Raw genomic sequence first — 12,764 nt, 5'->3', positions numbered from 1 at the left:
TCCAATCAGATGTGTTTAGGGTTCTGGTTGGTTTTGGTTGTGGGTTTTTTTTTTCTTCCATTGTTCTAATTGCTTGTGAGTAATGGAACGTGTGAATGGGTACCACTTACACATCTATCTACAAATTAATAAAACTGATTAACTTCAGTTGTTTAATGATACTAATTTACAGTCATCATTCTTTGTTACTCTACAAGAAAATCCAGAGGAATTTTAAAGGATAAGCTGTTAAGATGCTGTCCCAACCAGTCTTCACATACTGCATAGCTGAAGTGTGCATAAGATGGAAATTACTGTCACTGCTGAATGGCTGCATAAGAACAATGTGTGTTGATGCAAGTTTCTAGGAAGCTGAACTATGCTTACTAGGAAGACACTAAGTGTGTACCTGTGTGTCAGCTCTCAGTTTGTTTCTTATAATCACATTAACTGGGTGGGTTCTGAATTATTAATGCTGCCGATGAAGGGACAAATGGAGTCCAACAGATTTGTTAGCTCAAGTACTGTATCAGTGTAGCTAGAGAGAACTAGCAAACCTTGCTGTACCTGATCTGCTTCTGCAAGGATGCAGCTATAGCTGTATGCTCCTGGGGTGGTATTGTAGGTATGCCATTGGTTCCATGTGGGTCAGCTCAGCTCTGGGTGACCTTACTAGGTCAGTTTGTGATGCTTTGTGGAGGCAGGCTCTTATTGTTCTTCCCTGCAGTTGGGTTCTTGGGAGAGTTATTGCATTGAGTTAAGGTCCGTGCCGTGTATTTGGATCCTGCCCCTGCTGTGATAAACCATAGTGGTTAGAAACAGAGGGAGCCAGTACTAACCCTCACTTAAGTATGCTTAATTTAACTAATTTAATTCAGTTTAAATTTAACTGACCTGACCCCAGCAGAGCCACTGAGCTTGCTCCATGCTGAAGTACTGTTTTTGGTGATATGTTGTTGCCTCAGGTATGACACTAGGCTAAGCTGGCTGTGTGCTTTAATGCTAGTAATCTACGTAGTCACCTATAATGCGTGATGAGAGCATTATACTGTGATACTCACAAGTTGTGCTACACTGCAGCTGTGGTTATATGGCAGGATTCAAGCTGTGGAATATATAAATGATGCAATTCTTAGTTCATTTGGTTTTTGTTTTGTTTGGGTTTTTTTCCCTCCTGTCACCTTGAATAACAGATTACTGTTTGTAATGCAAGCAGAGGTGGAGAGGTGTAAAAACACAAGTAAAGTGAATGAGGTGGGGGGAACAGGTGGCGAGGCAAAACCCTTGGGCAAATTATTCTCCACATATACAGCATCTAAAGTGATGAGTAAGCTAAGTTAGGCACCAGCCAGATGTTACTTACTTAACATCACTCTGTCCAGCTTTGGCATAATGACAGGAATCCTGTCTTTACATGGATGAAGTGATCTTGAAACACTTCTGTATTGGGTTAGGTAGGTGCTAGCTCTTTCAGTATTGATTACAAGAATGTTATCTGGCCAGTTGTAATAAAGATAAATGCTGACTTTATGAACTGTCTAAAAAGTAATTTCCATTCTGAAATTTTTCAGTAATTTTTCATGCAATAGTTGTCTCTGTCTTTTTCATACTACTATAGTTAACTTCATACTACTTTAAGTACACACACACCCCCCCCCCCTCCAAAATTTAAGTGCTTTCTGTGCTGAACGTGCTGTTCTTGATATGACAACTGTCAGGAGTTTAGATTTTTAGTTTAAATTTAAAAGAAAATATTGCACTCTTGTTCAAAATATGAACTCATTTTTCAGTATGGTGTATTGTCTTTCTAAAGTTAAAAAGTATCTAAAAGAGGCTAATTAAAAAGGCTGAATAACCTTGCCTGGTACTCATGCTGTTTAGGTGTGAAGTCTTAGTAGCAAGGAGGTGTATGCTCACTTGAGTGTATTTGACAATTGGAGGTGATAAGCAAGCCCATGTTAAATGGTCCGGATCAAGAGAAAAGATTCCTGGTGGATTCTGTGTTTCAGTGAACTACCAGAATAATGTTTCAAGTCAGACACAGCATGATTGTAGATCTTTGTTATAGGTAAAGTATTTGTAGACTGGAAACTTAATGTCATGTAAACAGAAAGTCAGAAAGAGCGCGAGATTTCCGATTGATTTAAAAACCAACCAACCTAAGGGAGTTCTTGCATGACTGATATTAAAAGCATATAAAGAAACTTGGCAATTATGCACTTTAAACCATTTTTACCATAAAACATGTCTCTCTTAAAATAATTTGTGTGTTGAATTTTTGAATATGAATGGGGTTCATATTTTGAACATCTGGGAGAGCATATGTGACAAAATGTTTCTGCTGAAATGCACATAGCTTTGAGGAACTGCTGCTGTTGTGAGTCAGGAGCAAGATACACAGCTTTTATTAGACATGTTGCGAGCCATCAGGGATTTTAGCTATCTCTTTTCCATGCTTATCTGAATTCTGTTTTCTATTGGACAAGGCTAATTTCACTCCAGATATATGTAGATCTTATCTTGTGAAATAATGAAAGTCATAGACAAGCACATACTTTTAATGATTGTTTTTGACACACTTGTACATCCAGTTTCAAGAGGTACTGGCAAGCTACTGTCATATTTGGTTAGCAGGATCTTAGAAGCAAACTTCTGGGATTCACTTCAGTATTTGCCCAAAAAGCTTTTTTATGAGCAGCTTTTTCAAACTTTGTGAATATGCAGTATGTGATTTCAAGCAGAGTCTGTCAGAAGTCACTAACTACTGATGGTTCATGCCATAACTCTTCCTGAACAAAGATAATTTGTCCCTTTCTTTTCTTTCTTTGCCTCTTGCCAGGAATGGTGAAGGCAAAGGTGCAATTCATTCTCTTGGCAGCTTAAATTTTGGCTTTCCAGCCCTTGAAATAAGATTGTATGTGTATATAGTATTTAATAGAAACCTCACGAGTATTTTGTTTTGTGTATTGCCAAAGCAGCTTTGGTCACAAAGACACTCAAATAATTTTATTAGAAACAAAAGAGAATTTTGTTGGAAAATCTATTTTCACTGCCAGAAGAGTGATGGGTTTTCTGAAGTGTACTTCAGAATAAGAGTTCTCCTACTGTACTGTAAGTGATTGAATTTGGTACACTTAAGGACTAGCTGCAGTACTATACATGGTTTATATTACTGAGTGAGTAGTGTGAAATGTAAGCTGTTAATGTTTTGTCCTGTATATTTGCTCTTTTTTTTCTGATTCTAGGTGTTATCCTTTGCAACGGGATCCCAAACGTTTACTAGCTGAATACAATCTATGCTTTTTGTTTCTTTAAAAGCATTCCTTTTAAAGCTAGCTTTTATTCTGCTGTTCGACCTAGAGCTTAAAACTATAGTATATCTAGTATTATGTGGATTAATCACATGTCCTTAATTTTGTTGCTGGAGTTCCAATTGTCTCATCTTTGCATTGTCTTAATGTTGTCTTGCTGATGGAGCACTCGGTTGCCCTTTTAAGGATGTATTTGTACAGTGTTAAATTCACAAGCGATCTGTGTTGATTGGACTGTGACTTGTGGACCATCAGTGATGTTACCCACTTCCATCAAAGGGAGTTGAAAATAGAAATATGTGACAATCCATCTGTCATGGCAAGTTGATTTGTCAGTCTTTCCCTCCTTTCTGAAGAAGTCTGAAGTCCCTTTCTTGCATTCCTGACTCATTTGGATTTCTGCTCAGAAATATCTGTTCAGAAATCCAAGAATTTACAGTTTTCTCTTGGGTATTTTCTGTCTCTTCCAAAGTACATGTAGGCTTCCTTACTAAACATTTAACTTTAGCCATATACAGCATTCATCTGAGGCATTTCTGGTGTGCTTGAGTCAGCATAACATTTGGTGATAGCTCCAGAGCTAGAAAGACAGCAAATGCACAGGACAGTAGACATTGATATGCCTCATTTGTTCAGGGCCAGTGGATGAGGAGAAGAGTACAATCTGCCCACAAGAAATAGATTTGCTTCTAACCAAAATACGTCTTTGGGAGTTGCAGCTAAACCAGTTTAACACCTCCATTCTGAATTTTGTCTGATTTTTACTCTTACGGAACTGCGTGTGTGCCTTAACACCCCCTGCTGTGTGTCAGTCTGAATTTTCAGTAACTCATAAGCAGTGTATTTGCCCTAAGTTGGTTTTGAGCTGTTCTGAAAACATTCTTAAATTGTTACGCTTAAACCATTATAGCTTCTTAGGTCTCCACCTTTTCACTCCTCTTATTTTTTTTCCCTCCTAAGATCAATCATGAGAAGAAAGAGGCATGTTAATCTAATTCAGCAAAGCGTTGTCTTGTGCTTGAAGTAGTCCCTGATAATTTTTCTGTTGGATTGGAGTGTTAGACTGTGATAACCATGCATACTCTAGCGATACCTGAGTCAATAAGGTCATTTGCCAAGGGCATTTCTAGATCTAGGAGTGGTTTTGCTTCAGGAAGGCTGTGCAGCCTTTTGGCCTTTTCATGATGAGTGTTGCATTGTGGCCAGTTCATTTACTCTGTGGTTCTTTTACTTTTCAGTGAGGTAAGGGACCTGCAGAGCATGTTAATGTGGGTGTTGGTTTTGCAGCAAAAGGGCTTATTCATAAAAAACCAAAGGTATCTGTCCCAAGGTTTTAAATATGGTACTGCTTGGAAAGTGGATGTGTATGCTTGCTGTGTGTGATGGGGCTCGGGCTGATGATTGTAGCCAGACAGAATGGTAAAATAGTCCTATTACTTCAAAAGTGATTGAAGAAAAGCTTGTTGGTATAAGCTATTGCTGGGTGGAAAATTTACTCTTTTGGTCTGTCTTGCAATGATGTGTTCCCAGGCATCTCTGGCCACAAGTTCCTTCTGTGTTGTCACTGGAAGTGTCCAGCAGGGTCTCCAAAGCCACTTTGCAGGTGCAACAACTTTCTGAAAGAGTCTTCTTAGGATGGAATGATTAAAAAGTGTTCTCCTAGCTTCTTTAGTTTTACTGGGAAATGAACATACTCTTTTGCATACCTGTTGTCAGTCATACTTTTAACTTTGCAGAGAAGGAACAGCTGCTCTCCAGGTGAAGGGTCAAGTCTATGGACCTTGTTCCCTTTCCTACCCACTCAGTTCCCTGCAACACTGGAAAAGTAATTATGATATTGTTAAGGCTTAACTATTTCATTTTATCATTCATATGTGTGCTTATACTTGTGACCTACAAGGCTGAGAAGTTCTTAAGTGGCAATTTTACGGTATAAAATAGAGTGGTCAGTACTTATTAATGGGGTTGGACTTTCTTTCCTGTTAGGTTTGGTATTCACCCTGTGGCTGGCCGTATGCCTGGTCAGCTGAACGTACTCCTAGCAGAGGCTGGTGTTCCCTATGATATTGTACTGGAAATGGATGAGATCAACGAAGACTTCCCAGGTTAGCCTGCGAGTGATAAGTTTCCAGTAGATTTGGTTTGATATTGTCAATTTTTATTTGATTCTGTTTTTACATCACACAAGGATTTTAAATATAGAAAATCTCAGTCAGGCCATTCAGTTTCTCTTTGTGCCTGTCATGATACCACTCTAGAGGAGCAGATGTCTTTCTCTTGCAATCTGAGTGCTCTCCCAGCTGCTGGTAAGTGAGCACAGAGGAATGAGTACAAGAAATAACCTGACTCAGAAGCAGAAAACTGAGAAGCAGAGAGTACAGATGGGTAAAACAAAGGGAAATATTGAATGCAGGAGTAAAGAAAAGAGTAGATACTGAAGGGAGGTTAAATAGGCCTGTGAAACTTGTTTCCTCCAGAACCAAGAGAACAGTTGGTTGTGGTTTGGTTTTTTTTTTTTGTTTTAATTGCTTGTAGCTGTGAGATAAATGACAAATGCTGTGTCTTTTGTTCTCTCTGTTACTGGTCCATACAGGAAAACTACTGTTACTTCTTTAGGTCAGGTGTGGATGACTTGACCCTGTCATGTCTTGCAAACCAGTATAGCTTTGTGCAGACAACTTCTTGCTTTCTTACATGTTCATTTAAAAATCAGAAAGTTGCTGGTAAAAGGTTTTTCGAAAGAGTATTCAAAGGAGAAGCCAGGCACAAAGAAAATTGAAAGTGATGATACTATGTGTGTGTGAAACCACATTTAAATATCAAAGGATTTAACTTTTGTGTGGCAGAGTGGTCTAAGGAGTCCCTTGGAATGGGGTTGTGGATGCTTGCAGTTTGCTGGCAGTATTTGGTAGCACACTTGGACTCTCACATATAACTTGCCTGATAAGTTTGTAAAATGTCTGTGAATAAAGTCCCCATAAATGTGTGTAGAGTGCTTACCATAAAGGGTGGTTCTGCCTCTAAATATCAGATTTAATGCAAAAATGTACATCAGCCTCATTGTTCAGGTTTCAGATAATTTTTCATCAGTTTTATTTTGTCTTGCTGCAGAAACTGACTTGGTCCTTGTAATTGGTGCAAATGATACAGTTAATTCAGCAGCTCAGGAAGATCCAAACTCTATCATAGCTGGAATGCCAGTTCTTGAGGTCTGGAAGTCCAAACAGGTGAGATTACCAGAGTTGTGTTAGCACCTGCCTTAGGTAACATGCTTTTAAAAAATATGGTTTATAGGATAAGCTAAGAAGATTCTCCTATTCTTCTGGTTTCCATGAGAAGCTTTTCTGCAAGTTGTCCAAGAAAACAGTCAGTAAGTGCATCACACAGCAAGTGTGATGCACTGTTAATGATTTTATAATCATCAGCAAGTGCTTTAGTGAGACTAATGATGACTGCCAGTAGAAAAGACCGATGAAAGTGCTTCTACTAAAAAATGTGATTAGAATAAACGATGTTCTGCTCACATCTGCAGCCCTGAAGCATTTCTGTACAAATACCTGCTTTTTAAAAGTTTATAGGAAATTTGATTGACAACTTTAATATGGAGGTGGAAATACAAAAATGAATACTATGCTTAAAAAAACCCAACCAAACAATGAGTGACTGGTTTGAGTAGAGAGCTTAGTCTGTCCAGATTGAACTGACAGTTTAGTTACCTCACCAGTTTTTCTCTTTGGAAGCAACATTGTCTGATCTAAAGTACATATACTTGAGTTTCCTTGATGTGAAATCTTTGGTGTCTTGTTCTGAACCCAGTCGTAGCCTCAGTTCGTCTGTGGGTTAGCCACTCAAGTACTCAGTCATAGGCATATACATTTTTCAGTGTTCTGTGCATAGCTGTGTGTTGCAATATGAGAAATAAACATGTACACTGTTAAAGTTGGTAAAGCTACACAGTTTCTTTGCTGAAGGTGCTCTGGTTAACTAATTCAACATTTAATAGCTAAAACTGGCTGAAATTTATTTTGAGATTTATTTAAAAAAAAATAATCCCATGTATGAAGTAATACAGAGTAATAGGCTGGAGAAGTACCAGAGACCATTGCATCAAGTATTGATGTGAATGCTCATCTGAATTGTGTTGCTATCAGGGAATTGGGTTCTTAAAATAATGAAAAAATTTAAAAAGCCTCAAAAACCTTTTATGTTACAATCATGAGTGCCCATCTTGCTTTGACTTTATTAGATGGAATAAAGTAAAAGCATATGCATGTGTAGTGTCCACAGTCAATTCAACTGACGTGTAATACTGTGTTTAACAGTAAAATGTTTCTGAAACTGGTCTGGATATCAATTTGTTGGCTATATTAAAATTTGAAACACAGTTTTGTAGCAGTGAGCACCCTATTTTGGCCAGGGATCTCTCTTCCTCTCCCTTTGTTTGTGGAGGTTGGTTTTGTGTTATCTTTGAGGGGGTGGTTGGTTTTTCCTGTTTCAAACATGAGCTCTTTATGTGCAGGTCATTGTAATGAAGAGATCTTTGGGAGTCGGTTATGCAGCGGTGGACAATCCAATCTTCTACAAACCCAATACTGCCATGTTGTTGGGAGATGCTAAGAAGACTTGTGATGCCCTGCAGGCCAAAGTCAGGGAATCGTATCAAAGCTAAATACTGATTTATATCCCTCTCATGGTTGCAACTACAGTTCTGTCACAGAGGTCATGGAAAATAAGAGTTAGAAGAATCTTTTACTGTCATAACACAGCCAGCATTTGGAGAAGACTGCATTGACTCCTAGGCGATGTAGTTCGGTCAGGGAATGTAGGCTTTTATGAAAGGATGGGCCTATTAGCCCCTCAAACTAAATCTCCCATGAGGCAATGCATTAAAGAACAAAAATGTGCTTTTTAAGGTTAACATTGAGCTGTTAAAAGCAGAAACTAATAGCTCGTGGTCATCTTGAAGTAGTTGCTGCCTTATTCCTCCTTATTCTCTGTACTTCTGTCATGGAAATTCACTAAAAAATACTGTCCCAAAATTGTATTGTGTCCTATCATCAAAGCTGTCCTTTGGCCAGTGTGGACAAAACAACTATTTATTTCTTCAAAACTTAAATCAAAATTACAAACAGATGCAAGCGGATGCAAATAGATGCTTACATGATCTGAGATTCTAAACATAATATTCTGTTTCTTTTGTGGATTGTATGGATGCTGTGAATCAGAACATTTTAGGAAAGTTACTTTTCTTTAAAACACAGTTCCACTTTTTTGTAGTGCCCACTTACATTATGTAAAATGAAACACAGGATTTCAGGGACCTACCAAGTGATGTTCAAGCCTGACAAGGAAATGTACACTTACTTGCACTGCTTAACTGTTTTAAGCAGCTGCTAAATTCTCCATCTTTTCCAGTTGTTGCCTTTTTAAGTGTCTGAGGAAAAATATGGTCTAGTTCTGGACAGGCAGAACATCTTGCATACCTGATCTCTTAACAGAATTTGGACCACAGTGTTTCAGTTTATGTTCACTTAGACTTTTAATTGTATTTACTACTTTAAAATCTAGTGACGCTTTCTTAATTAACATTTTTGTGATGCTGGAAAAGGCACTTTTGAACATATTTAAGATGCTGGAGTTTATTAGGATTTTTCTAAATAAGTAAGCTATTGTTTGGACAGCACAGAAATGTACCAAACTTAAAATCCAGTATTTTGATTATTTGACTTCTCCCTAATCTAATTAAAAGCACCGTTAAATTCCCATAATAAGTTCAGCAAAGAATTAAATTAGATTATGACATAGATTGCTGGTTTTTTTATTATGTTAAGTGCATTTGAGTGGAACTCAAATATTTGCCTAATAAAATGGATTTATCATGTTTCTGTAATGATGTAGCAACTGTCCATGGTGACGAAGGCTAAATAGAAATAGCTGTACTTGAGTTAGAAAACATTCATGTCTGGGGAAGACAAACTATTATGAAGTAAGTCTTGAAATTAATCCATCTTGATTGTTAGAACAAACATTTTTTATTACACCATGTATAGAGACCTCATACGAAATATAGTATTTCTACTTAGCTACCTCTGTTTTTATGTGAAGATCACTTAAAACACAGACTTTGAACAGGTAATTCATTAAGAAATGTAACAATGTATGAAAAGCTACCCTTTTTGCAAGTCTCTTTTATATAATTTGAAATGAAAATTATCATGTAAGCATAATATGTTGTACGCTGCAGGAAAAGACTTGTAATTAAATTTTAATTTAAAACATCGCGGCAGCTATATTTGAATGTAGCATGTATGGCCTCTTGATTTCATTGTATTCAACTTTTCTCTTAGGTCTGCAAAAAATAGGAGGGAAATGGGAGAAGGGGAAGGACAAGGGAATAATCCCGTCTCTCTCTCTCTCCTTCCCGACTAAGCAAAAAAGGGGATTTGAAGGGATTTAATATCCCAAAGCATTAATTTTTGTCTTGTCCAAAAAAGGGGATTTGAAGGGATTTAACATCCTGAAGCATTAATTTTTGTCTTGTCAAACTTGAAGTATCAAACCACGGTATGCAACATGTCTGCTTATAAGTAGGTAATATAAAACTTAGCTTTTCTTAAAAAAAAAAAAAAAAAAAAACAACAACAAAAAAACCCAACAAAAAATGGGGGTGCGAAACACTTTTTTTTTTTCTTTGTATTTGGAAAAAAACCCATACTGTTAACGTTGGATCAGAGGTGTTATCTTTAAAACTGTGCTTTGCCATGGAACACCAGGTAATGTTGAAATGCTAATAAAAAGTTGATTATGTTTTCGTTATTGATAACTGCCTCTTTTCTCTCTTTTTGTGTTTCCTGAGTTGGTAAGTAGTCTGAGACTCTTTCTGGGAATTAGAAGATCAAAATGCCACCAAAGGATATTGAGGTTGAAGAACGTAATGAGAAGGAATCATAGTGGAATATGCATATTTCCTTTCTTTTTGTAATTTGAATGTTTCTTTAAAATATGCATTCCAGGTATGACTGATGTTACCTGACCGCAGCAACTTCACTATGAGCTTTTTTAGTAAATGAAGAGGGTTAGACAGCTTCTGAGTGCAGTTGATCCCAACATGTGTTGCCTTTCAGACTTAAAAAAAAAAAAAAATCCAAACCAAACAAATAAACAAAAAACCCCCCAAACCGTAAGAACTAACTTGGCCAAGGACTTAATTTTCTATTGGCTGAAGTGAATCCTATCCCTTTGAGCTTGATACCATATAAGTTTGTTTCAGTTCTAAGTTGTGTAGGTCTACAAGATGGTCAAGTTGATTGTTGTCATGATTTCAGTTTCTACCTTCAAAGTGAATGATAAATGAATAATTTTAGCCATCTGATAGTTTGTTCATTTGTATCATTGCACAAGTCTGACAAGCAACTTTCACGTTTTCTTCAAGCTTTGGTCAAGCTGAGACTTGAGGTGTCTTTCAGAGGCTGCAGTCTGGTGTTGATTCATGAGGTAACCTCTCTTCCTTCTTGATCGAGCAGCGCACCTGGGAAGCATATATCCACAGTATATGGATTTGTAGTCTGACAAATGGTAAAGCCATGGACTATGTCCTTTTGTGGATCTGACTGCTAGTTTAAATATTTTACTCTCTCTACCCCATCTCCAGCTGCTTATTACCACCCAAGAGGTATTTACTGTAGCCTGCCTCAAGCAGGCTATGAAAATCTTCTGATCAGATCATGGTCCATAGCTGTGAGACACCTTGCATCTTTGCTTTTAATACAAGTTGTTGCTCTACTAAGGTTAGAGAAATTTAGTTTGGAAGGATCCTCTAGAGGTAATTTGGTCCAGCCCCCTGCTGAAAACAGGTCCAGTTTGATCACATGGCTGCAGCTTGGGTGCATTACCTAGCCTAATCCTGTTACTGTGCCCCTCTGAGAAGAGTTGTTTTCACCACTGCCATGGAAAACAACAGAAAGATTTGCCCTTATCCTTCTAAGGTTGACAAGCCCAGTTCTTTCTCTTTCAACTTGTATGTCATGTATCAGGGATGGCTCCCAGTTTGGCTCATTTCAGTATGTCAGTGGTTTCTTGTGCTGGACACACTAATCCAGATGCAATCTCACAAGTAGAAAGTGCAGGGGGAGTCATCACTTCCCTCACCTGCGGGCTGTATGCTTACTGATGCAGCCCAATATGCAGTTGGCCTTTGCTGCAAGGTTGTGCTGCTTTTTTCATGTTTCCAGTGGGTCCATCTTCTTGGTGATGATGGCTCATTTCCTAAGACTTGCAATGACTACTGTTCCAACAATATCACTAGTGTGGGGTGGTTTAAAAAAAAAAACCATTACAAATGGTAATGACTTGCATAATCTAACTGCTCTGTTGCTGCCCAGAGAATATATTACAGTAACTGTGATACATGGCTCTTCCTGAGAGGAAGATACGTACTTACACTTTTTCTTAAATGGGCTTAGTAATACTCGAAGATCCAAGTTCCCAAAAGGTGATGTTTTGAAGTAGCAAAACCAGTCCTAAAACATTAATTTAAGGTATTACTTGAGAAATTAAGGGACTAATTTGTAGCTATTGTTCCGGAGTGATCATCATAATGACTTCTAAGAAAACCACTTTTTCTCCATTTGGAAAAATAATGAGAAATAATAGCTAATGAAGAGTGAACAGAAAAAAGTGTTAGAGGAAACAACTTAACTATTCTGCTTTCTCTATTTCACTTTTGCCTGGAGATAGATTTTCTCTGAAAATGAGGGGGAATCATACTCTTCAACTGAACATATGCATAGGTGGTTTGTGTTCTTCCCTTAATGACAGTTGGTCAGTTTTATTTTTCCCCATATACTCAAGACTGCATGTAGCCCTGTAGATCACTGAAACCTGGCATTCCACAGTCCAATTTTCTGCATAGCATGTATAAATTATAAATACCCAGTTTCACTTACCTATTGGAGAAATGTCTTTCTGAATTCTACATTGCTAATTTTTAAATTCACACCACTTGACACTTTTTTCAACTCTGTAGGTTGTACTTCTGCAAAGCAGTTTCAGTTAGACAAGGATATGGAAAATGACTATTAAACCTTATTTACCAACTACAGCTGTCTTTGGAATATTACATGAACAAGAGGTACAAAATATGTCTGTTGCATGTTTTGAAAATAGGGTCAAAGTGGGTCAGACAAGATGGGGAAGAAATTGTATGTCAGAGAAGTAAAGTAGTCATGCTGCCAAGATCAGACCTTTACTTCAGATGTAAATACAGCTTTGAAAATAAGGTTATACATGATGCAGTTGTTATACGTGCTGAATATGATGTTTGCTAACAGTGTTAAGTTTTGCAATTAGGCGTGAGACCAGGAAAAGGCCCTGTGTGTCTCTTGACCTTCTTTTCTTGTCCCTTGTTGACAAAACCCATGAAAATGTTTATTATCCAAACCTTTCCCTACTAAAGGAAGGAAGCAACAAAGGAAC

The 12,764-nt window shown here is 37.7% G+C and overlaps 1 protein-coding gene across 3 annotated transcripts in view; it reads left to right on the top strand.

Annotated features, from left to right (window-relative positions):
* NNT (nicotinamide nucleotide transhydrogenase) overlaps positions 1 to 10,110 on the top strand; it is a 48,034-nt gene extending 37,924 nt beyond the window's left edge. For all 3 annotated transcript variants that reach the window (XM_030004511.1, XM_030004512.2, XM_030004514.1), the window contains exons 20-22: positions 5,277 to 5,395; positions 6,402 to 6,517; positions 7,810 to 10,110. In XM_030004511.1, the coding sequence (XP_029860371.1) occupies positions 5,277 to 5,395; positions 6,402 to 6,517; positions 7,810 to 7,959 (385 nt within the window). In that variant the 3' untranslated portion in view covers positions 7,960 to 10,110. The remainder of the gene's footprint in view (positions 1 to 5,276; positions 5,396 to 6,401; positions 6,518 to 7,809) is intronic.
* Positions 10,111 to 12,764: the final 2,654 nt, after the last annotated feature.

Source organism: Aquila chrysaetos, chromosome Z (genome assembly GCF_900496995.4).
Source record: "Aquila chrysaetos chrysaetos chromosome Z, bAquChr1.4, whole genome shotgun sequence".
Lineage (NCBI taxonomy): Eukaryota > Metazoa > Chordata > Aves > Accipitriformes > Accipitridae > Aquila > Aquila chrysaetos.
This window is presented reverse-complemented; position numbering and strand designations above follow the sequence as displayed.